Source organism: Loxodonta africana, chromosome 22 (genome assembly GCF_030014295.1).
Source record: "Loxodonta africana isolate mLoxAfr1 chromosome 22, mLoxAfr1.hap2, whole genome shotgun sequence".
NCBI classification, from domain to species: domain Eukaryota; kingdom Metazoa; phylum Chordata; class Mammalia; order Proboscidea; family Elephantidae; genus Loxodonta; species Loxodonta africana.
In genome coordinates, this window is record NC_087363.1 from 34,513,851 (window position 1) to 34,541,336 (window position 27,486).

General features: G+C 38.4%; 1 protein-coding gene across 1 annotated transcript in view; it reads left to right on the top strand.

Annotated features, from left to right (window-relative positions):
• The window catches only part of KBTBD12 (kelch repeat and BTB domain containing 12), an 88,158-nt gene that overhangs the window by 16,800 nt on the left and 43,872 nt on the right, over nt 1-27,486 (top strand). The window contains exons 3-4 of the mRNA XM_003409726.4: nt 4,524-4,794; nt 6,982-7,132. Coding sequence (XP_003409774.1) covers nt 4,524-4,794; nt 6,982-7,132 — 422 coding nt within the window. The remainder of the gene's footprint in view (nt 1-4,523; nt 4,795-6,981; nt 7,133-27,486) is intronic.

Here is a 27,486-nt window from a genome sequence, read left to right on the forward strand (position 1 = left end):
TACTCATATTAACGGGTCTTCCTTGTAGGCATAGGGATATTTTCCTATCACTGACAGCATTGTACTTCAGTATAGATCCTGAAATGTTCTTTTTGAAAATGAATGCACACCATTCCATCCCTGGCATAGTAAACCACATGATTGTCTGATTCAAAATGGCCAATCCCAGTCCATTTCAGTTCACTAATGCCTGGGATATCAATCTTCAAGTGTTCTATTTCATTTTTGACAACTTCAAATTTTCCTGGATTCATGCTTCGTACATTCCATGTTCTGATTGTTAACGAATGTTTGTAGCTGTTTCTTCTCGTTTTGTATACATCAGCAAATGAAGGCTCCAAAAGCTTGACTCCATCCACGTCGTTAAAAAAAAGAAAAAAAAACCCATTGCCATCAAGTTAATTCTGACTCATAGTGACCCTGTAGGACAGAGTAGAACTGCCCCATAGAGTTTCCAAGGAGTGCCTGGTGGTTTCGAACTACCAACCTTTTGGTTGGCAGCCGTAGCACTTAACCACGACAGATGTCATTAAGGTCAACCCTATTTAGACCCAGACAGACTAGGAAGTAGGTCCTTCTTCCTAGTCTGTCTGGGTCTGGAAGCTCTGCTGAAACCTATCCACCATGGGTGACCCTGCTGGTGTTTGAAATACCAGCTGCATAGCTTCTAGCATCATTGCAACACGCAAGCCACCACAGCACGACAAACTACAAATGAGTGATGGACTTAACAAGATAGAAAATTTTGGTAATACAATCCCCTTTGAACTGATATTTTAGTTCATAATTGGGAGTAACAAGTAATTTTTTTTCTTGACCAAAATTACTAATTATCTGTCAGTTGTTATTTTCTATCCTAAATGTGTGGCTGTTTCCTAACCATCCAGTATTTCAAAATATGTGTAGCCTAAGAAGGCTTCCATCCTAGAATTGTGAGCAGGAGTGCCTGCTAAGAAGTGGCATATCGTCTAGACCTTGTATGTGAGAACACATACATTTATTTACTCTTTATTCAGCAAGTATTCTGTGCTTAAATCTAACTGGGTAAATAAGGAATATGCACACAGAATAAATGAGAGGTAGTACAGCTCTCCTTCAATATCCTGCTCATCTCAGACTTCAGTGCCCTTTTTCTTACCAGGGTTTGTTCAGACTTTTCAGTCCGAAAGTAATTCTTGATAGTGAAGATGGAGCAAAGAAAGGAGACGTCTAATATTTTTCTGTCATCTAGCACTACATTATTTGTTTCCAGCTACAGGCCTATCCCTTTTTCATGTTCTTATTTTGAAGAGATGCTTCATTTCCCCTAGTAGTGACAGAGGAGGGGGGACCTGGGCCAATGCCCATGGTGGCAGAGCATGTCGCTGAGTAGCAGAAGCAGCTTTCTTCAGAATTGTCAAGTATAGACCACAGAGCCAGGGTATCAACTCATTACGGTAGGAGTCTTTCCTGGCATGGTTCTTCTAGGTCCATGTCATTTTTTTTATACTTGCTCTTGGTTAGATGCCCTTCTTCCCGTCTTATAGTCTCTGCTAGAAGTACTTTAGGTTCTTTGGATAGCTCTTTTTCTTCCTCATCAAAATAGTTCATAATTCTGCCATCAGAATTTTTTTTTTTTTTTAATGAAAGTCCAAACCCGTCAAAGTGCCTTTCTATTTTTGATCCTTAAACATTTTCCCTCTTATTTTGAAAGCCTGCTTCCCTTTCTTCTGGTGTATTTTTGACTATATGCCCTATGTTTCCCTTTTTATCTATCTTGAACTCAACCAGGGTTCCTATCACCAACCAGTTCCTCCGATTAGTCAAAATTAGGGTAAAAGTATCAATTACCCTCATCGTTGTCTCTAATAATGAACTTGTCAGCAAGGCAAATGACATGAGCATCGCTTTGAGCATAAATGAGATTTCCAGCAGATGTCTAGTTAAAATCTCCTAGCACTACTGAAGGTCGCTTTGGTGCTACTTTTATGATATCTGTGAGAAATGTATTATCTTGTGGCACATTACTAGTATGTTATTTCTGTTACGTATCCGTTTCATCTTTGCCCAGATGCTCTTCGGTTTGCCTTTCCATTACAGCTCATAGGTTTTTCATGCAGGTATATTTTTTTCTTGATTTAAAGGAAGAAGTAAAATAGTACTCTCGGAGGTCATTTCTTTTCAAGTTGATATACCTTCTTATCTCCGTTACTCATTCCTTACATTTTGGTGTATAAACAACTGAGGATGTAAGTGTTGTCTTTAAACTATCAGCTTTTGTGAAACATTGAATGCTTTCATCACTATTGCTTTCTTTTTTATATCATATCCACTTCTCTTCATAGCAACAAGTTTATAGTTTTATTTGGGCATTTCTCTCCCTATTTTCAGTTCAAAATGTTAAAAACCAGAGAGCAAGTAACCCAGAAATAATGTACTTCCTAACCTTCATGGGATATATTTTGTCCCTAGCCTCATTCCTTAAACTATGTCTCAGAACATAAAAGCTCATTTCTCAAGTCTATAGCTACATTCATTCAAATGGCTTTACTTGAGTAATCCCTATGTATAGATAACTAGTCCTCTTTTCTAAAATCCAGTACAATTAAAAATAGTGGTAAAAATATCACTTGTGTTTCTAGGGACTTTGGTTTCCTGCCTAGAATTTTATAGTAGAACACAGCTATCACAGTGTTTGATAAATTTCTGCATTCAATTTTGTGACAAACAATACATGCCCTGTAGGAACAGAGTATACCTTCCAAGTTCCATATCAGGCCTGAAGTAAAAAGTTATCTTTTGGTAAGAATGTAAAAGTTGCCACCAGACTGAGTCCCACACAACTAAATGGTGCCCAGCTACCACCACCAACTGCTCTGACAGGGATCACAGTAGAGGGTCCCAGAGAGAGCTGGACAAAAATGTAGAACAAAATTCTAACTCACAAAAAAAAAAGACCAGACTTTACTGATCTGACAGAGACTGGAGAAACCCCAAGAGTATGACCCCCAGATATCCTTTTAGCTCAGTACTGAAGTCACTCCTCAGGTTCACTCTTCAGCCAAAGATTAGGCCGGCCTATAAAACAAACAATAACACACGTAGTACAACCATGTATACGAGACTAAATGGGCACATAAGCCCAGAGGAAAGCATGAGAAGGCAGGAAGGGACAGAAAAGCTAGACAAATGGAAATGGAGAACCCAAGGTCTAGAAGGGGAAAGTGTTGACACGTCTCCAGGTTGGCAACCAATGTCACGAAACAATATGTGTGTTAATTGTTTAATGAGAAACTAATTTGCTCTGTAAACTTTCACCTAAACCACAATAATAAAAAAGAAAAAATGTAAGAGTTGGCCTAGAACAGCAGAGAAAGACTCCTGTATGTGATCAACTGCCAAATACTTGATGCAAAATAAGTAGTGTATACTTAAAAGTTGTATTCTGTATGAAACACATATATACAATTTTTTCATTCGTTTCCTCACAGAACAAATTTTATTTTTTTCCTCTGTTTCCCTGCTCTTTTTGTTTCGTTTTGTTTTAGTTTTGAATTCCAGGTATACTTCCTGGATTTTCTGGGGCAGATATAATTTCACATATTTTATCCCATTGTCCCTGCAAGTACTTTTATCCTTCTTGAACTGTGCATCCCAAATCATAACTGGAGAAAATAGACTTACTGTTATTATGAGGCAAGACCAAGGATAGCCACATACTCAAACACTCAATGACTATATAACGCTATACACACAGATACGCACATTGTATATATAAGCACACACCTACAAGCACACATGTACGCACACACATACACACTCAGTTAATGAGTTGGATTCTAGGAGGCATTGAGACACCAAGTATCCTAATGTCCTTACCCAAGACTCTTCTCATATAGATATAACTGTTAGTGAAAAAAAAATTATCTTACCAATTGGATTAAAATAGGTGTTAAATGCCCAGCAGACATCTACAGGTAGGTTTTTATCAATGCTCTTGACCTTATTTTAAGTCAGTTAGAAAAGGAACAATCCTTAAAACTACATGTTCTATATCATCCCATTAGAAATCTCTAAGAGGTGTTTCAGATTCTTTGCTATAAAATTATGGTATTCTTTAATATAAAAGTGACAGTTCTGGTCCACAGAATAAGGCATTTTGTATTTTTGTTTATTTATACTTATTCTTTTTTTATGGCTAAGTTACAAATGACTTGCAGAAAGACTTTCCTATTTGTTCTTGATTTTCTTTCCCAGAATTAGGAAATGAAGGCTAGTCTTGAATAATTTATACTTTTCCTCTATGTTTCCCAGAATTCTTGAGGTAGATGTGGTTAATCTTTTTATGCATATTATATTCCATTCATTAAAAACCAAAAAAGAAAAAAAAACTGTACCACTATCTTGGATTAATGTTTTTTCCTCTTCAATTAGAAGAACCAGATCACGTTGTTTTTAATTGGAAAAGAAACTTAAGGGTATTTCTTGGATAAGTTGTTTTCATGTTAACTCTAATTCTGGGTTCTCTCTCTGTTAATTTACAGGTATCATGACAGAGGAAACCAGTTCTGGGAAAAGCTATGCACAACTGAGTTTCGAGAGCTTTATGCTCTGGGCAGTGTCCATAATGACCTCTATGTTATAGGAGGACAGATGAAAGTTAAAAACCAGTATCTGATTACAAACTGTGTTGAGAAGTACTCTGTAGAATGGGACAGTTGGAAAAGGGTGTCTCCACTTCCACTACAATTGGCATGTCATGCTGTAGTAACAGTGAATAATAAACTTTATGTGATTGGAGGCTGGACCCCTCAGGTTAAGACATTTCCTGTGTACCTAATTGGCATGGCTATGCTGAGTTTGGCTGCTATGTTGAAAATGTTGTAGTTGTTTAATACTAAAAGAGTATGACTTATATTTTTGGTAAAATGCTTTCTGTTTTCTGGAGCATTAAGCTTTAGATTTTTAAAGTGCTAATGCAGTTTAGAAGAATGAATTTTAAAGTGTCTTACTCATAGACCCGACTACATTCAGTATTCAGGCTGTGTTCTTCATCATTCTTTCCATTCTTGTTCATCAGGGAAGGTGTTTGTGCTCTGTAGAGATCTTCTAAGTAGGAGGCAGGGAAGCTGAATGCTCACCCAGTTCAGTCTGCTTCATAGCTATGCCACCTGGAGCAAGTAATTTTTAAATCTCTTCCATATTTAAAATTTTCATTCTTCCTGGGGAACCAGAGGGGCAGTTCTACTCTGTCCTACAGGGTCGCTGTGAGTCGGAATCGACTCAATGGCACTGGGTACTGGGTCTGGGGAACCAGAATACTGATCATATGATGGCACAATCATTTGCATAAAAGTACACCGTGATTTTAAACACTTCTTGTCTTTGCTGGCCATTAGTAGGTAGAGAAACCAGAATACCATTTATACTGAAGGCCAGAGAAGTGATGGCAAGCCACAACTGAAAAGTCATTAAAATGTGACCTCCATGGCCCTTTCTCTTCTCTTTGGGTGTCCGCTCCCAGTGCCTTAGAGCCCTCACACTAGTATCATCCCAGCGCCTTTTCTGCCCTGGTCATCCAGTCTTTCTAATAAAAATTAGTCTTACTAGCTCTTTGACTATCCCCATGAAGTAAATTTATTTTTGTCTACGTGATTTGTTTCTCCAGAAATGCTTCACAATAAAACTGATACTTTTTGTAGTAAGTTATATGTTTGGATTTTGCCATTTGTAGCATATCATATCTGTTGTAAAAACTTAAACTTCATTTTAACGCATTTGTATTTGTACTAGGTATCAAAAAGTATTACAGATTTCATCCCAGCTAGTAACTGAAACCTGATAAATTATTTGTAAAGGTTTTTCAAAACTATCAATTTATGTAATTAATTTTGCATGAGTGAGCTCCAATGACAACTTAGAAGCTTTTCTTTCACTAAAACAGGTATTAAAAAATTAGAAGGAAAATTAAAATGTTAACGTGAATATTTGTCCATTATAAATGTGTCTTTGAATAGGCGACATATGAAGGCTTATTGCATAAAGAGGCTTTGACTAGTTTGGTTTAGTACCTAACACAATAAATGAGATTGCAAGACAACCTGGGGTTGTGTTTGCACAATAGTGCTTATCTCTTGGTATATTTAAAGTAGTCAGCTAAAATTAATTGCATACAACTTCCTTAAATATTACAGTTGTTTCTGTGTTGAACACTTACATTAAAAAAAAAAAAAAAGACACTTAAGAATCCTTAGTTTGAAGTTACGTAAAGTTCCTGACACACTGTGTACAAAAAAACATTGCTTCCACCTGAAGTTTATCAATAAGAGAGGCTGCTTAGGTCTGTGTAAGAATAAACAATTATTTGATTTATACTATCTTTCTGTCAAAAAAAAAATTTTTTTTCTGTCATAGAAGTATATATAAATAAAGTAAAATAACTGCAAATTATTTAGATTAATCCATATATCTTGAAAATTGAATTCAGACCATTCTTAAATTATGAATTTAGGTGTAAAAATTTATAATTCAATTCAGGATTATGGTGTAAAAATTCCCTAATTACTAAAATATTTTTGCAAAACACCTTATAAATTATTAAAATTAATTTCTCAAAAACATTAATATCCACAACTATAAATTTTGGTAAAGTAGATTTATACTTTCTTTTTTTAACTCAAAAGAGCTTAGCTTCATTTTTAAGGCTTTGCTGTTGCTTCATTTTTTAAAAAAAGCTGTATCATCTCACTGCTAAGATCACAAATTGTTTGCTATAACCCAGTGCCTCAGCTTCATTGTTAAAAACAACAGAATCTAAATTCCTCTGGTATTGACAGTGTACTTATAACCCCAAATCATAGGATTTGGTGTGTTTGTGAGTATGAGTCACTTTGGTTAACCCCTATTTATCTCTTTGGCTGTCTGCTTTGATTAGTGACATTTGTGCACTCACAAAGATCTCTAAATGGTACACTATTATATCAGCTGCCCTATTTCATACAGATGGATCTTCCTGATGAAGAACCTGATCGATTAAGCAATAAACTGTTACAATACGACCCCAGCCAAGACCAATGGACAGAGCGGGCACCCATGAAGTACTCGAAGTACCGATTCAGTACAGCTGTAGTCAACAGTGAGATTTATGTTTTGGGTAAGAAACTGATTGCAAACAGAAAATATAACTACTTTTTATTTTCCTCAGCAGTTTGCACAGGTAAAAATGAAATAGTCTCCCTTTCTTTTGCTTCCTAGTTCAAATGCATGTATAACTAGCCAAAATTTTTTCCTTATTCCTGGATTAAATGAAGGTTCATTGATTTGTTGGAAGCAAAAATTATTTTTATGGCATTTTCAAGTGCCTTGAAATGCAAGAACAATAGTGATACATCTTTATATACAGTACCAAGTAAAATATTTTGAAATGGGAATAAGCTGTTAGCCACTTTTAGTCAATGAAATGTGGGACTTTGCAACCAACTGTGATTTTCTGTGCTAATAGAAGAGAAAGCCACCATAGATAAGATCATACCACAGATTATGCCAATCCTCTTCATTTTGCCTCCCCCACCAAATTTCTGTAGAGGTGTTACCAAATAATCCTCATCTGAAATTTTTTTTTTCCTGTCTCTTGAATATGTCTGGTTTTGTACTAATCAGTAGGGATTGGTGAAAGTCTTTGATTCAGTTCCACTAAAGTCGGTAAAAACAACTCCAGAACATGCTCCATATTTCCCCTATTCTTCCTGACTCCTTGTTCTTTCCTCTTTTATTAAGTCATTTGCTGATTTAAAAGCAGCCCTGCTGGCCCAGAGGTTAAGCACTTGGCTGCTAACTGAAAGGTTGGTGGTTCAAACCCACCAGCAGCTCTGCAGGAGAAAGATGCTTCCATAAAGACTACAGCCTTGGAAATGCTATGGGGCAGTTCTACTCTATCCTATAGGGTCAGTATGAGTCAGAATTGACTTCACGGCAATAGGTTTCACTCTTCCAAGCACATTCCATCTCCTTAACATCATCCTCTATTACCTTCCCCACCTCCCATGAGTACAAGAAAGAGACTGAGATAAGGAGGCTGGCTGGGCTGGTAACTATGTCAATTCTTTATTTCATCACATCTGCATCCACGCCAAGCTGGCAAAAACATGGGAAAGATGATGGGCAGCAAAGAGAAGGCATAGAAAAAACATGAAATATGGGATGAAAGCAAACCAAACATTTCAATAATAATAAAAAAAAAAACTTGTTGCTGTTGTTTCAACTCATAGTGACCCTACAGGATTGAACAGAACTGCCCCAGAGGGTTTTCAAGACTGTAAATCTTTATGAAAGCAGATTGCCATGTCTTTCTGCTGCAGAGCTGCTGGTGGGTTCAAACCACCAACCTTTCAGTTAACCGCTGAGTGCTTAACCACTGTGCAACCAGAGCTCCTCAAACATTTTAACAGAAATGATTTTTTTTTTACCAAATGGAAACCATTATCTCTTGGCGGTTCGCACAACATGAAGCAAAATAATAAAGACACTCAAATATTAATAGTTGTTTTATGATTTTAGGACCAAGACATTATGCAACATAATTTATGACTACCTCAGTTATGAAACTCACTTGTGATTATGAAATTTTCTCTGTAATATATATTCCTTAATTTGTTATATGCTATGTCATTTTTTTTTTTTTTTTTATGTCACAGGCCCAGAAGAGATAATACCAAAGCTATGATAGACTGTCTGGAATAGAAACATAATTCAAGGGGGGGGAGAGCCAAGCTGACTAATTATATTAAAAGCTGAAATTACCCAAAAGTGGGATAAAGGAGGGATATATCAATTTACCCAGAATGAGATTTACCCTTAATGTGGAGCTATAACTAGGCTAACTGCAGAATAGAGAAATAATATCTTTATTGGTAAAATTAATAGGGAAAAGCACCTAGAGACAACCTTTAGAGCTTACACTTGTTGATATGAATAAATGTCCACTGAATAAATGAAAGGAGGTAGATTTTAAAGGACTTGTAATATTTTGATAGGTGAAGTAGGGGTTCCCAGAGCTGTGAATCTTTTTAAAGGTGGTCTGCCACATGTTTTTCCCATGGAGTGGCTGGTGGGTGTGGGCCCTGGCCTTTCAGTTGGCAGCCAAGCTCTTGGCCACCATGCCAGCATGGCACCCAATCAGAAAAAATTTCCCATGATAAAAAGAATACAAAATTTAAACCCCCCAAAAAAGATGACAAAATGGCTTAAATTCAACAAAAGATAGTAAAACACAAAAATCACAAGAGAAGAAAGAACAATCAAAAGCAAAACTTGAAGAAAAGGAAATTTCTCTTATCGAGGTCAAATAATGCAAAGAATTGATAATTTTCAGACTATGGTGCTAAATATATTTGAAGAAATCAAAAAGCACACAGAAAACAAACTAGCAGAGATCAAGAAACAAATGGAGGAACAAAATGAGAGACTTAACAAGGAAATTGAAAACATAAAAAAAAGAGAACTACTGGAACTGAAGAATATAACATCTGAATTAGAAAAAGCAAGAGAAACACTCAACAATAGAGTCGAACAGACAAAAGATATAAGTGAACTAAAAGGCAAAATAACTGAAATTATTGTCTCGAGGAAATAAAAAAGGAAAGCAGACAAACCCAAAATGAAATGTGAGATTCAATTAAAAAGTCTAACATTAGAATTATGTTAACCCCAGCACTATGACAACAATAAAAGCACAGAAACAATTTCCTGAGAGATAATCAGAATTTCCCAGAAGTGAATAGAGAATAAAGCCTGCAAATACAGGAAGCTACATGAACCACAATTAGAAGAGACACAAAAAGATAAACTCCATGCTGTATTCTAATAAAACTCTTGAAAACCAAGGACAAGGGGAGAATTCTGAAAGCAGCAAGAGAAAAATGCAGTATAACATACCAAGGGTCTTTCATTGGAATCAGTGCAAATTTCTCCCCAGAAACTCTTGAGGCCAGAAGACAATGGAGCAACATATATAAAATACTGAACCAAAACAATTTCCAACCAAAAGTACTTTACCTAGCAAAATTGTCATTCAAAACTGAGGGGGAAATCAAAACATTCCCAAACAAACAGAAGCTATGGGAATGTATCACTATCAGACTAACTTTGCAAGTATTTCTCGAGGGAGTAGTCCAAAAAGAAAGGCAAGAGCAATAAGAAATAAGTACAGAGTAAAATTATAAAATACAGGTTTTATATTGAGGTTAATGGAGACACGCCAACTGAAAAAGGAGAGAGTGGAGCATATTAGGAATAGATTTATTATACTAAGGCTGTATGTTAACTGTTGTTCATATATTAAACAATGTTGAAATTGTAAGTCCTGTAATCTAACGTATGTGGTAATGACTAAGAAATCACCAGGAAGAAACATTCAAAAGACAAGAGGGAAGATAACAAAAAGGCTCATCACAAGAAAGCACCCAAATAAAAACAGAAAAATCAGAACACGAAAACAAAGAAGGTGCAAAACACTCAAAAAACAAATAGCAAAATAAGTGAAGTAGACACTTTGTTTTCAGAAATAACCCTACATATAAATGGTCTAAATGCTCCATGCAAAAGGCAGAGAGAGGCAAAATAGATTTAAAAAAAAAAAATCCATACTTTTTATGTCTGCAAGAAACACAACTTAGACAAAAGGACATAAACAGAATGAAAATAAAAGAATGGAGAAAAATCTTCCATGCAACCAGTAAACAAATCGGGATTGGAGGAAGACTCGTTAACAACCTGTGATATGCAGATGGCATAGCCTTGCTTGCTGAAAGTGAAAAGGACTTGAAGTACTTACTGATGAAGATCAAAGACCATAGCCTTCAGTATGGATTACACCTCAATATAAAGAAAACAAAAGTCCTTACAACTGGACCAATAAGCAACATCATAATAAATGGGAGAAAAGATTGAAATTGTCAAGGATTTCGTTTTACTTAGATCTACAATCAACACCCATGGAAGCAGCAGTCAGGAAATCAAAAGATGCATTGCATTAGGCAAATCTGCTGCAAAAGACCTCTTTAAAGTGTTGAAAAACAAAGATGTCACCTCGAAGACTAAGGTGTGCCTGACCCAAGCCATGATGTTTTCAGTAGCCTCATACGCATGCAAAAGCTGAGTGATGAATAAGGAAGACCAAAGAAGAATTGACACCTTTGAATTGTGGTATTGGCAAAGAATATTGGATATACCATGGACTGCCAAAAGAACGAACAAATCTATCTTGGAAGAAGTACAACCAGAATGTCCCTTAGAAGTAAGGATGGTGATACTGCGTCTCCCATGTTTTGGGCATGTTATCAGGAGGGATCAGTCCCTGGAGAAGGACATCATGCTCGGTAAAGTAGAGGGTCAGTGAAAAAGAGGAAAACACTTGATGAGATGGATTGACACAGTGGCTGCAACAATAAGCTCAAACGCAACAATTGTGAGGATGGCACAGGACTAGGGAAGGTTTCGTTCTGTTGCACATAGAGTCACTATGAGTTGGAACCGACTCAACAGCACCTAACAACAACAACAACAATAGTAAACGAAAAAGAACAGGGGTGACCATACTGATACCAGATAAGATAGACTTTAAAGAAAAAGCTATTACTAGAGAAAAAGGAAATTACATAATAATAAAAGGGTCGATTCAGGAAGAAGACATTATAAATTATAAATATCTATGCACCTAACAGCAATGCACCAAAATACATGAAAAAAATACTAACTAATATGAAAGAAGAAATAGACAACTCCACAATAATAGTAGGGGACTTCAACACATCACTTTCAATTATAGACAGAACATGTAAAAAGGAAACCACTGAGGATATTGAGAACTTACATAAAACCATAAGCCATTTGGACCTATGGACATATATAGAACACTTAACCCAACATAAGAACAATACAGACTTTTCTCTAACACACATGGATCATTTTCCAGAATAGACCAAATGGTAAGACACAAAACAAGTCTCAAAAAATTTACAAAGATTGGAATAGTACAAAGCATCTTCTCTGAACATAACAGTATGAAGCTAGAAAGCAACATCAGGATAAATAAAGAAAAAGGAATAAACACATGGAAACTACATAATACACTACTAAAAAAGTACTGGGTCAAACAAGAAATCAAAAGTGAACTTTAAAAGTCCTTAAAATCAAATGAAAATGAAAGCGCAACATATCAAAACATTTAGGATACAGGAAAAGCAGTACCCAGAGGAAAGTTTATAGCAGTAAATGCCTACATTAAAAAAGAAGAAAGATCCTGAATAGAAAAACAATAGAAAGAATCAACAAAGCAAAAAGTCGGCTCTTTGAAAGCATCAACAAAATCAACAATTCATTGGTGCAATTGACAATAGAAAAACAGGAGAGTAAGCAGAGAACCCAAATAAGAAAAGAAATGGGGGACATTACAACAGACCCAACTGAAATAAAAAGGATCATAACAGAGCACTATGAAAAACTGTACTTCAACAAATTTGAAAACCTAGAAGAAATGGGCAAATTTCTGGAAACACATTACCTACCTAAACTTATACAAAACTCGGGTGAAAAGTCTGAACAGAACTATAACAAGAGAAGAGATTGAAAAGATAATTTAAAAAAAAGTCCTGGTCCAGATGGCTTCACTGGAGAATTCTACCAAACATTCAGAGAAGAGCTCACACCAGTACTACTCAAACTATTTCAGAACATAGAAAAGAAAGGGACACTTTTAAATTTATTCTCTGAATCCAACATAACCCTGATACCAAAACCAGGCAAAGGCACCACAAAAAAAGAAAATTACAGACCATTATGTCTCATGAATATAAATGCAAAAATTCTCAACAACATTCTAGCCAATAGAATTCAGCATCACATAAAAAAAAAAAAAATTAAACCATGACCAAATGGGATTCATACCAGGTATGCAACTATGGTTCAACATTAGAAGATCAATCGACATAATCCACCACATAAATAAAACAAAAGATTCACATGGTCATCTCAACAGACACAGAAAACACATGCGATGAAGTCCAACACCCATTCCTGATTTTAAAAAACTCTCTATAGAATAGGAATAGAAGAGAAATTCCTCAACATAACAAAGGGCATCTATACAAAACCAACAGCCAACATCATTCCAAAAGAGAGAGGCTGAAAAATTCCCCCCGAGAACAAGAACAAGCAAGGATACCCTTTATCATCACTCCTTTTTAACTTTGTGCTAGAAGTCCTAGCTAGAGTAATAAGACAAGAAAAAGAAATAAAGGGCATCCGAATTGGTAAGGAAGAAGTAAAACTATCCCTATTCATGGATGATATGATACTATACATAGAAAACCCTAAAGACTCCACAAGAAAATTACTGGAACTAATAGAGTCAGCAGAGTACCAGGAAACAAGATAAACATACAAAAATCAGTTGGATTCCTACACACCAGTAAAGAGAACTATGAAAAGGAAATCAGGAAAGCAATAGCATTTATAATAGCCTCTAAAAAAATAAAATACTTAGGAATAAGTCTAACCAGGGACATAAAAGACCTATGCAAAGAAAACTACAAAACACTACTGCAAGAAGCCAAAACCCATTGCTGTCAATTCCGACTCATAGCAACCCTATAGGACAGAGTAGGACTGCCCAATAGGGTTTCCAAGGAGTGGCTGGTGGATTCAAACTGCCAAAAGAGACCTACATAAATGAAAAAACATACCATGCTCATGAATATGTAGGCTTAACATTGTGAAAATGTCAATTCTACCCAAAGCAATCTACAAATACAGTGCAATCCCGATCTGAATACCAACTGCATTCTTTAAAGAGTTGGAAAAACTTATCATTAACTTTATATAGAAAGGAAAGAGGCCACAGATAAATAAAGCACTATTGAAGAGGAAGACTAAAGCAGGAGACTTGCACTACTTGACCTCAGAATCTACTATACAGCTACAGTAGTCAAAACAGCCTGCTACTGGTACAACAGACACGTTGACCAAGGGAAGAGAATCGAGAACCCAGATGTAAACCCATCCACCTATAGTTACCTGATCTTTGACAAAGACCCAAAGTCTATTAAATGAGGTAAAGAGTGTCCTTTTAACAAATGGTGTGGCAAAACTTGATGTCTGTAAAAAAATGAAACAGGACCCACACATCACACCATACACAAAAACTAATTCAAAATGGATCAAAGACCTAAATATAAAACCAAAAACTATAAAAATCATGGAAGAAAACATAGAATCAATGCTAGAGGCCCTACTACACAGCATAAATAGGATACAAACCATAACTAATGATACATAAACTCCAGAAGATAAGCTAGATTACTGGGATCTCCTAAAAATTAAACACTTATGCCCATCAAAAGACTTCACCAAAAGAGTAAAAAGAGAACCTACAGACTGGGAAAAAAAATCTGACTGTGACATATCCGACAAAGGTCTAATCTCTAAAATCTATAAGGAATTTCAACACCTCTACAACAAAAAGACAAATAATCCAGTTAAAAAATGGGCAAAGGATATGAACAGATATTTCACCAAAAGAGACATTCAGGTGGCTGACAAACACACGAGGAAATGCTCAAGATCACTAGCCATTGAGAAATGCAAATCGAAACTACAATGAGATACCATCTCACCCCAACATTACTGGCAGGAGACCAAAAAAAAACAGAAAATAATAAATGTTGGGGAGGCTGTGGGGAGCTTGGAACTCTTATGCACTGCTGGTTGCAACGCAAAATGGTACAACCATTTTGGAAAACAATGTGGCACTTCTTAAAAAGCTAGAAATAGAAAGACCATACAATCCAGTAATCCCACTCCTTGGAATATATCCTAGAGAAATAAGGGCCATCACATGAATAGACATATGCACACCCATGTTCATTGCAGCATTATTCACAACAGCAAAAAGATGGAAACAACCTAAATGCCCATCAACAGACAAATGGATAAACAAACTATGGTACATACACGCAATGAAATACTATACAACAATAAAGAAATGATGAATCTGAGAAACAACTCACAACGTGGATGAATCTGGAGGGTATTATGCTGAACAAAATAAGTCAACAATAAAAGGACGAATACTGTATGAGACCACTATTATAAAAACTCATGAAAAGGTTTACATACAAAAAGAAACAATCTTTGATGGCTACAAGGGAGGGGAGTTGTGGAAGGGAAAAACACTAACTAGACAATAGATAAGTGGTAATTTTGTTGAAGGGTAACACACTACACAATTTTGGGGAAGCCAGCACAACTTGACCAAGGTAAAATCATAGAAGTTTCATAGATACATCCAAACTCCCATAGGGATTGAGTTACTGGGCTGACAGCTGGGGACCATGGTTTCAGGGAACATCGGAAAATGTTCTACATCTTACTTTAGTGAGTAGCGTCTGGGGTCTCAAAAGCTTGTGAACGGCCATCTAAGATACTGGTCCCACCCCAACTGGAGCAAGCGAAAATGAAGAAAACCAAAGACACAAAGGAAAGATTAGTCCAATGGACTAATGGAACACAACTATCACAGCCTCTGCCAGACTCTGTCAAGCACAACTAGATGGTGCCTGGCTACCACCACTGCTCAACAGGGATCACAATAGAGGCACCCAGACAGAGCTGGAAAAAAATGTAGAACAAAATTCTAACTCACACACACACAAAAAAAAGACCAGACTTACTGATCTGACAGAGAATGGGGAAACTCCAAGAGTATGGCCTCCGGACACCCTTTTAACTCAGTACTGAAGTCACTCCAGCGGTTCACCCTTCAGCCAAAGATTTGATAGGCCCATAAAACAAACAATAATACACTTAGCTCAACCATATATATGAGACTTAGTGGGCACACCAGCCCAGGGTCAAAGACAAGAAGGCAGAAGTGGACAGAAAAGCTGGACAAATGGAGAACCGAAGGTCGAGAAGGGGAGAATGTTGACATGTCATGGGGTTGGGAATGAATGTCACAAAACATTAAGTGTATTAATTGTTTAATGAGAAACTAATTTGCTCTGTAAACTTTCATCTAAAGGACAATAAAAAAAGGAGATCCAAAATCATTAACTTAAACCAACAACTTGAACAAATGGAAAAGGAAGAACAAAAGAAGCCAAAAACAACCAGAAGAAGAGAAATAATAAAGATCAGGGCAGAAATAAACATAATTGAAAATAGAAAAACAATTGAAACAACAAAACCAAAAGCTGGCTCTTTGAAAGGATCAATAAAACAGATAATCTACTGGCTAAATAGACAGAAAAAAAAAAGAAGAAGAAGAAGAGGCAGGTAACCAAATTAAGAAATGAAATTGGTGATATTACAACCAATCCAACAGAGAAAAAATTATACTCCAACAAATTTGGAAACCTAGATGAAATGGAGAAGTTCCTAGAAACACACTACCTACCCAAATTAACACAAACAGAGGTAAAAAATTTAAACAGACCTGTTACAAAAGAAGAGATTGAAGATGTCATCAAAAACTGCCCAAGAAATAAAAGCCTAGGACCAAACTCAACAACAAAACGAGAAATAGTCCCGTCAAAAGATGGGCAAAAGACATGGACAGACACTTCACCAAAGAGGATATTCAGGCAGACAACAAATACATTACATGCAAATCAAAACTACCATGAGATACCATCTCTCCCCATTAAAAATGGCAATGATCAAAAAAAACAGAAAACGGCAAATTCTGGTGAGGTTGTGGGAGGATTGGAACTCTTACACATTGCGTGTGAGATTGCCAAATGGCACAGCCACTACGGAAAATAAGCTAGAAATAGAAATATTTTATGATCTAGCAATCCCATGCCTAGGTATATATATTCTAGAAATACAAGCACTGACACAAATAGACATATGCACGCCCATGTTCATTGCAGCATTATTCACAATAGCGAAATGATGGAAACAACCTAAATGCCCATCAACAGATAAATGGATGAACAAAATGTGCCACGTACATACAGTGGAATACTATGCAATACAAAGAATAATGAGGAGTCCATGAAATATCTTACAACATGGATGAATCTGGAAGACATTATGCTGAATGAAATAAGTCAATCACAAAAGGACAGATACTGTATGGTTTCACTTTTATAAAAAGTCAACAATAGATATACACACAGAGAGCAATATTCTTTGATTGCTACCAGGGATGGGAAGAGAAGGGAGGGGGAATCACCTTGTAGATAGTAAAAACCAAACGAAAACCTGTTGCCATTGAGTCGATTCTGACTCATGGCCACCCTGTAAATAGTAGACACTTGTTATTTTCGGTGATGGGAAAGGCAATACCCAATATGGATGAAGTCTGCACAACTTGTCCAAAGTAAATGAAAACACCCAGAAGTAAGCAAGAATAAGGGAAAATTTGGTAAATGCTATAACATTTTTTTTTTTTTTACAAACAATTTTGCAACAAGAATAATAAAAATGTATGTATGTGTTTACATAGGTAGGCATATATGCATAGGAAGGTGTGATGATTAAGATTGTGTGTCAGCTTGGCCAGGCCATGATTCTCAGTGTTTTGGCAATCATATAACGTTGTGACCACTTCCCCTTGAGATCTGATACGTGATCACCCCTGTAATGGGATCTGCTGTGAGTAGCCAATCAGTTGAAGGGGAGTTTCCTTGGGTGCATGGCCCGCATTAAGTGTAGGTGGACGTTCAGGCAGGGCTCTAGGGCTTTTTGCTTGTTATGGATCCTGCAACTGGCTCTTGTTTGTCTGATCTCTGTTTCTTGGGACTTCAGCTAGCAGCTTACCTCTGGTTTGCCTGCCAATCTTGGGATTCGTCAGTCTTCACAGCCTGTGAGCAACAGCCCTGCTCTCCAGCCTGCCCTCCTTGGGTTTGCCAGCCCCTGTGTCTATGTGAATCAGGAGAAGCCTCTTTCCTGACTGTCTTAGTTATCTAGTGCTTCTATAACAGGAATACCACACATGGATGGCTTTAACAAAGAGAAATTTATTTTTTCACAGTCTAGTAGGGTAGAAGTCCAAATTCAGGGCGTCAGCTCCAGAAGAAGGCTTTCTCTGTATATCGGCTCTGGAGGAAGGTCCTTCTCGTCGATCTTTCCCTGGACTAGGAGCTTCTCTGCAGAGGAACCAAAGGACATGCTCTGCTCCTGGTGCTATGAGGTTCCCAATCTCCGCTTACTTCCCTTTCCTTTTATCTCTTATAAGATAAAAGGTAGTGCAGGCCACACCCTAGGGAAACTCCCTTTACATTGGATCAGGGATGTGACCTTAGGAAGGGTGTTACAATCCTGCCCTAATCCTCTTTAACATAAATTACAATCACAGAATGGAGGACAACCACACAATACTGAGAATCATGGCTTAAAGAACTTGACATATATTTTGGGGGGGGGGACACAATTTAATCCAGGACACTGACCCATGGAGTTGGGACATTATAGCCTTTAAAACCATTTCCTTGGTATAAATCTCTCTCTATGTATATATATTTATATGCTTTACTGATTTTGCTCCTCTAGAGAACCAGGCTAAGGCATTTGGTACCAAAAGTGTTTCTAGAGAAACAAAATTGTAGGGATGAACTTTCTAAAATTGGTTCTATAGTCAGGTTAGTCTTTTAAGATGTTAATGGTTCTGCTTCCAGTAGTAAAGAGGGCACTACTAATCCTTGTCATGAGGTGGTAATTCAAATACTCAAAATATCACCACCAATAGATCAGGTATTGGTGAAAGACAAGGCTCTGGGTGATTGCATGTATACCTTTCTAAAATTTTATCATAATGAGAAGTATAAGGAAGCTTGTTGGTTGGTCCTTCCTTCACTAGACAAATTGGTGAAAGAAAGAAATGAGCTCAGGGCTTCAGAGACAGAGCTCAAGCGCTGCATAAACAACCTCAAAGTTTCCACTTGTGCCTTGAAAGAAAGCCTTATTTCTTATTGTAGCAGAGCTGATGTTGCCAAAAACCAAACCCAGAGTCTTATTGTAAATGTGACTGAATTCCAAGGCCAACTCAACTGCCAAACTCGAGAAGTGTCAGAAGTTAAAGTGAGGGCATTGATTGGGAAGAAATGGGATCCTGAATGGGGACATATGGGCAGATATCAGGAAGCTGGAGACACTGATCTGCTAAATTCCACTGAGTCCTTCCTGCCAACAGAACCATTAGCCCCTCCACTCCCATCTAATGAGATTAACCTAGCTGCATCTAAAGCAACTTTGAGTCATTGCCTGGGACATTGCCAGAGGCAGATGCTTTACAAGACAATGCTGAATGTTCTCAAAACCTTTCCCCACCGATTTTGGCTTCTAGACCTATAACTAGACTTAAGTTCCAGTGAGCCCCAGTAGGTGAAGTACAAAGTGTAACCCAGGAGGAGGTACACTACACTATGAAAGAACTGTTTGGCTTTTCTAATATGTACAAACAGAAACCTGGGAATGACTATTAAGGGTGTGAGATAATGATGCAAGGAACATAAAGATGGATCAGTCTGAGTTTATTGATATGGGCTCACTAAGCACAGATTCTTCATTCAAAGTTTCAGCTGGAGCAGTTAGGAAAGGATCTAATAGTTTATTTGGTTGGGTTGCTGAAGCATGGATTACACAGTGGCCTACACTAAATCAAATGGAAGTACCAGACCCATAGGCCCACATATGGAGTGCCCAGAGGACATACCTTCTACCACAATGGTGAGGAACAATTTGTGAAGGGAGCTGCAGCATCCTTGAAGACTGCCGTGATTGCTATTTTATGTAAGTCAGATTTGACAGTAGGAACTGCCCTAACTGAATTAAGACACTTAACTGTAATGGGGCTGATCGGAGCCCTTGGTGGTAAGGGCCAAGTGCTGGGACTCAAACTACAAAGACAAGGTGGGCGTGGTTACCATAATGGACAAAAGAGTCAAAGCAGTAATCAGAATATTCTGACTCGTATGGACTTATGGTGTTGGCTACTTAGTCATGGTGTCCTAGGAGTGAAATAGGTAGGAAATCTACTAGATATTTACTTGATCTGTACAAGCATATGAATTCTAGGTCAAGTGAACAGCAGTCTAACTCAAATAGCCAAAATAGAGAGTCCTGACCCCTCAGTCAATTCCCAGACTTGAGCAAGCTTACAGACCCATAACCCCTTGATTGAATGGGAGGCCAGGTCCCCTTGAGGAAGGACTCCAATACACTGCCAAATCTTATACTGTTTATCTTTCTCCCAGCCTTCTCCAAAGGGATCTACGGCCTTTTACAAGAGTGACTGTTCATTGGGGAAAAGGAAATAATCAGACTTTTCAGGGAATACTGGATACTGGCTCTGAACTGACACTAATTCCAGGAGACCCAAAACATCACTGTGGCTCACCAGTCAGCAATAGGGGCATATGGAGTTCATGTTATTAATGGAGTCTTAGCTCACATCAGTGGGTCCCCGAACCCATCCTGTAGTGATTTCCTCAGTTCCAGAATGCATAATTGGAATAGATACACTCAGCAACTGGCAGAACCCCCACATTGGATCACTGATGAGTGAAGTAAGGACTAATATGGTAGGAAAAGCCAAGTAGAAGCCATTAGAATTGCTCCTACCTAGGAAAATAGTAAACCAAAAGCAATACAGCATTCCCGGAGGGATGGCAGAGATTACTGCCACCATCAAGGACTTGAAGGATACAGGGGTGGTGATTCCCACCACATCCCCATTCAACTCACCTATTTGGCCTGTGCAGAAAACAGATGGATCTTGGAGAATGACAGCATATTATCCTAAACTTAACCAGTTGGTGACTCCAATTGCAGCTGCTGTTCCAAAGTGATCTCATTGCTTTAGCAAATTCATATATCTCCTGGTACCTAGTATGCAGCTATTGAGCTGGCCTAAATGTTTGATTAATGCCTTTTTCTCCATACCTGTCTCAAAGGACCATCAGAAGCAGTTTGCCTTTGGCTGGCAAGGCTAGCAATACACCTTCAGTTGCCTACCTCAGAGCTACATCAACTCTCCAGCCCTAGGTCATAATTTAGTCCACAGGGAACTTGATCACCTTTCCCTTCCACAAGACATCACACTGGACCATAACATTGATGACATTATGCTGACTGGACCTAGTAAGGAAGAAGTGTCAATGACTCTGGACTTATTGGTAAAACATTTGTGTGCTAGAGAGTGAGAAATTAATCCCACAAAAATTCAGGCACCTTCCATCTCAGTGAAATTTCTAGGGGGCCAGTGGTCTGGAACATGTGTAGATATTCCTTCTTAAGTGAAGGAAAAGTTATTGCATCTGGCTCCTCCCGTAACTAAAAAGGAGACACAATGCCTAATGGGCCTCTTTGGATTTTGTAGGGAGCATATTCTTCATTTGGGTGTGCTACTCCAGCCTATTTATCAAATGACTCAGAAAGCTGCTAGTTTTGAGTTGGGCCCAGAACAAGAGAAGGCTCTGCAACAGGTTCAAGCTGCTGTGCAAGCCACTCTGCCTCTCCGGCTATATGATCCACCTGATCCAATGGTGCTTGACATGTCTGTGGAAGATAAAGATGCTGTTTGGGATCTTTGGCAAACCCATCTTGGTGAATCACTGTGCAAACCCTTAGGCTTGCCATCTTCTGCAGATAACTACTCTCCTTTTGAGAAACAGCTTTTGGCTTGTTGCCGAGCATTAGTAGAGCCTGAACGTTTAACAATGGGACACCAAGTCACCATGCAACCTGAGCTGCCCATCGTGAACCCAGCTGCCAACTGGGTGTTGTCTGATCCACAGAGTCATAAAGTTGGATGTGCACAGCAGCACTCTGGCATTAAATGGAAGTGATACATATGAGATCCAGCCTGAGCAGGACCTAAAGACACAAGTAAGTTGCATGAGGAAGTGGCCCAAATGCCCATGGTCTCCACTCCTGTCACATTACTTTCCATCTCCCAGTCTGCACCTATGGCCTCATAGGGAGTTCCTTATGATTAGTTGATTGAAGAAGAAAAAACTCAGGCTAGGTTTACAGATGGTTCCACGCAATATGCAGGCACCACTGAGAAGTGGACAGCAGCAGCATTACAGCTCCTTTCTGGGACCTCCCTGAAGGACAATGGTGAAGGGGAATCCTCCCAATGGGCAGAACTTCGAGCAGTGTACCTGGTTGTTCACTTTGCTTGGAAGGAGAAATAGCCAGATGTGTAATGTGTACTGATTCATGGGCTGTGATTAATGGTTTGGCTGGATGGTCAGGGACTTGGAAGGAACATGATTGGAAAATTGGAGACAAGGATTTATGGGGAAGAGGTATGTGGGTGGACCTCTCTGAATGAGCCAAAGAAGTAAGGATATTTGAATGTGAATGCTCACCAAAGGGTGACCTCAGCAGAGGAGGATTTTAACAATCAATTGGATAGGATGACACATTCTGTGGAAACCAGTCATCCTCTTTCCCCAGCTACTCCCATCATTGCTCAATGGGCTCATGGAAAAAGTGGCCATGGTAGCAGAGATGGAGGTTATGCATGGGCCCAGCAATATAGACTTCCACTTCCACTCACCTACAGCCACTGCTGAGCCACTTGGCTACAGCCACTGCTGCATGCCCAATGTGCCAGCATCAGAGACCAACACTGAGTCCCTGATGCGGCACCATTCCTCAAGGTAATCAGCCAGCAACCTGGTGGCAAGTTGATTACATTGGACTGCTTCCTTCACAGAAAGGACAGCATTTTGTTCTTACTGGAATAGACACTTACTCTGGATATGGATTTGTCTTCCCTGCACAAAATTCTGCCAAAACTACCATCTGTGGGCTTACAGAATGCCTTATCCACCATCTTGGTATCCCACACAGCATTGCCTTGATCAAAGGACTCACGTCACAGCAAATGAAGTGTAGCAGTGGGCCCAAGCTCATGGAATTCACTGGTCTTACCATGGTCCTCATCATCCTGAAACAGTTGGCTTGATGGAACAATGAAATGGCCTCTTAAAGACACAATTGCAGTGTCAGCTAGGTGGCAATACCTTGCAGAGTAGGGGCAGTGTTCTCCAAGAGGCTGTATATGCTCTAAATCAGCATCCAATATACGGTGCTGTATCCTCCCATAGCCAGGATTCGTGGGTCCACAAATCAAGGCATGGAAATGCAAATAGCACCACTCATTGTTACCCCTAGTGACCCCCTCACAAGATTTTGCTTCCTGTTCCCGTGATCGTTCACTCTGCGGGCCTAGAGGTCTTAGTTCCAAAGGGAGGAATGTTCCCATCTGGAGACACATCACTGATTCCACTAAACTAGAAGCTAAGAATGCCACCTGGCCGCTTTGGGCTCCTTATTCCTCTAGATCAACAGGCAAAGAAGGGACTTACCATACTGGCTGGTATGATTGATCCTGATTACAAGTGAAAATCGGATTAATATTACATAATGGAGTTAAAGAAGAGTATGTTTAGTATGCAAATCCCCTAGGACATATCTTAGTACTGCCGTGCCCTGATTAAAATCAATGGAAAACTATAGTAACCCAATTCTGACATGACTACTAATGGCCCAGACCCTTCAGGAATGAAAGTTTGGGTCATCCCACCAGACAAAGAGCCACGACCAGCTGAGGTGCTTGCTGAGGGCAAAGGGAATACGGAATGGGTGGTGGAAGAAGATAGTTCTAAATACCAGTTACCGCCACATGACTAGTTGCAGAAACGAGAACTGTAATTGTTGAGTATCTCTACTTTGTATGTGCGCATCAAATATTTTTGTTTTCTTCCCTTACAAAATATAAGATGTAAACAGGGCTATCTTATTTTGGATTATATGTGTTGTATCATGTTAGGCCCAAGTATGACTTTATAATTGTCTTTATTCAGAGATTATGTATGTTTTAAGGAGAAGTGTACAGGGGCCAAACTGACAAGGGGTGGACTGTAATGGTTAAGATTGTGCATCAACTTGGCTGGGCCATGATTCTCAGTGTCTTTGGTAATTGTATAATGTTGTGATCTCTTCCCTGTTGAGATGTGATATGTGATTACCCCCATGCATGTGCCCTGCACAGAGCATGGATGGATTTTCAGACAGAGCTCTTGGGCTTTTTGCTTGTTCTAGATCCTGCAGCTGGCTCCTGTTTGTCTGACCTTCAGTTCCTGGGACTTGAACTAGCAGCTTACCTGTGGTCTTGCTTGCCCAATCTTGGGATTCGTCAATCTTCACAGCCTGTGAGCAACGGCTCTGCTCTCTGGCCTACCAGTCTTGGGTTTGCCAGCCCCTGTGGCTCTGTGAATCAGAAGGTCTCTTTCCTGACCCATGGAGTTGGGACATTGCAACCTCTATAACTGCATGAGCCATTTCCTTGATGTAAATCTCTCTCTGTATACACTTTACTGGTTTTGCTTCTCTAGAGAACCCAGCCTGAGGCAGAAGGCATATGTGACCATATGCGTGGGCAAGTATAGGTGTATATGTAGGCACATGTCTATACATGCTTATGTGCATTGCATATATATTCATATATATATAATAAGCCACATAAGGGGCACAATTACAGATACTTCCTAGCCAAAACCAAACACCTCGCAGGATTGGTTTACTGTTGAAGCTTGGGACCATAGTCTCATGGGACAACTAAGTCAATTAGCAGAACATAGTCCATAAAGATAATGTTCTACATCCTACTTTGGCAAGTAGTGTCTAGGGTCTTAAAAGCTTGCGAATGGCCGTCTAAGATAGAACTATTGATCTTTACTTCTCTGAAACAAAAAAGAATGAAGGACACCAAAGACTCAAAAAAGAAACTAGGCCACAAGACTAACAGCCCACATGAACAATGGCCTGATCTAGCCCAGAGAACAGAAGAACTAGATAATGCCCAGCTGCCACCACTGACCATTCTGACCAGAGACACAACAGAAGGTTCCAGATAGAAAGGGAGAAAAATGTACAAATAATTTTTACAATGCTTTTATAAGAAGACAATCCAATTAAAAATGGAGACATTTGAGTAGACATTTCACCAAAGAAGATATGTGAATGGCTAGTAAGCACATGAAAAAATGTTCAACATCATCATCATTATGGAAAATCAAATTAAAACCAGAATGATATACCACTACCACCCACTAGAATGGCAGTGTTTAAAAAGAATGACAGTATCAGTTGTTGACAATTATGTAGAGAAACTGGAATCTTAATACATTGCTGGAGTGAATGAATGTAAAATCATAGAACAACTTTGGAAAATAGTTTGAAAGTTTCTTAAAAAGCTAAACATAGACTTACCGTACAGTCCAGCCAATCACCCCTAAGTACTTACTCAAGTGAAATGAAAACATGGTTACACAGACTTGTACATGAATATTCACAGCAGCATTATTCATAAATAGCTCAAACTGGAAGTAATTTAAATATCTATCAACTGGTGATGGGTAAACAAAATGTGATATAGCAATACAATGGAATACTATTCAGCAATAAAAAGGAATGAGTTATTGATACATGTGGGTGAACTTCAGAAACATGCTGAGTGAAAGAAGCCAGACCCAAAGACTATATACTATATGATTCTATTTATGTGAAATTTCTATAAAAGGTGTATCTACAGGGACATAAAGCAGATCAGTAGTTGCACAGGGCTGGGAGTAGAAGTGGGGACAGACTGCAATAAGCACAGGGTACATTTTTGGAGTAATGGTTTGCACCAATGGCTACACGACTCTAAAATTACTAAAAATCATTAAGTTGTACTCACAATGAGTGCATTTTATGGTGTGTAAATTATGCCTCAGTAAGTGAATGCAAGGAGCCCTGGTGGTCCAGTGGTTAAGCCCTCAACTGCTAACTGAAAGGTAAGCAGTTTGAACCCACCAGCCACTCCATGGGAGAAAGATGTGGCAGTCTGCTTCCATAAAGATTTACAGCCTTGGACACTCTATGGGGCAATTCTATTCTGTCCTACAGGGTCACTATGAGTCAGAATTGACTTGATGGCAGTGGGTTTGGTTTGGGGTTTTAAGTGAATGCAGAAAACCAGTGCGTATGTCAAACCTGTAAAATCTTAGCTTCAATTTTCCAGGCTTACAGATTACAAAAAGTCATTCAAGATGGGAAATCTAATTAGAATCATTCTCCACATAAAGCTGGTACTCCAGAGAGCTATACCCTCTGCCTAATAGTATACAAGAAATAAGCATGCCCTACATCTCTCACCTCAGAGGACTGCAAGGAAGCTTGCCTTGGCACTGAGCAAATTACTGGGATGGAAGGTCCATACGTCCTTGAGAAGTATTATCACAAATAAGCCCTCAAATGGAATTTCAGCCCAAATTCACATACCAAGGGAGTAAAAAAAAAAAAAAGTTTTTGTTTTTATTTTTTTAATTGTGAATTTAGTTTAAAGTCTTCCACACTGATAGTGCCCTCAGATACCTGGCAAAAGCAAGTGCAAATTCTCTAAAGCAATACATTCTTATCCTAAACCTCGAAAAAATCCCTACAAATAATTTCCCAGGGAAAATAAGCAGCTCACAGTTAAAACAAAAAATCCACCAAAAAAAAAGCACCTTGGGCAAGTACCAATGGAAATAATCACTGATAAGAGAAATAAAATAACAGAAGTCTCGCATACTGGAATTATTAGGCAAATAGTATAAAATATCTATGCTTATTCTGTTTAAAGACATAAAGTATAAGGTTTGCAAAATCATCAGAAAATAGAAAACTATAAAGAATGGCCAAGAATATTTGGGAAAGGACCAAATAGAACTACCAGGAATGTAACACATATTTAATAATTAAAATTAAAGCACAATGGGGTGTGTGAAATCACATTAGACAAAGAAAAAGATAAAATTAGTGAATTGGAAGATTTTGTTCCAAAGAAATTGCCCAGCATGCAATGCAAAGAGGAAAATATATTTTTTTAATATAAAGGAGAGGTTAAAGGACATGGAGAATATGACCTAACAATTCCACTCCTATGTATATACCCAAGGGACTTGAAAGCAGTGACAGACACATATACACCAATGTTCACTCCGGCACTCTCTACAATAGCCAGAAGGTGGAGATGACCTAAATGTCCATCAATGCATGAATTGATAAACAAAATGTGCACATGCATACAATGAAATACTGTTCAGCCATAAAGAGAAATGAAGTCCTGATACATGCTACAACTTGGATGAACCTTGGAAATATGCTGAGTGAAATTAAGTCAATCACGAAAGGACAAATGCTATATGATCTCACTTATATGAAATGACAAGAATAGGCAAGTGTGTAGAGACCAAGGTTTATTAGTGGTTACCAAGAGTTGGGGGGGGGAGCCATTGTTTGGGATGCAGTGAGTTTATGTTTATGATGATGGGAAATTTGGCATTGATAAAAGGTAATGGTTGCACAACATGATTAATCGATATCACTAAACTGTACCCCTGAAAAATGTTGAATTGGGAAATGTTGTGCTACATATATTTTTACAACAATTTTTTAAAAGAGACA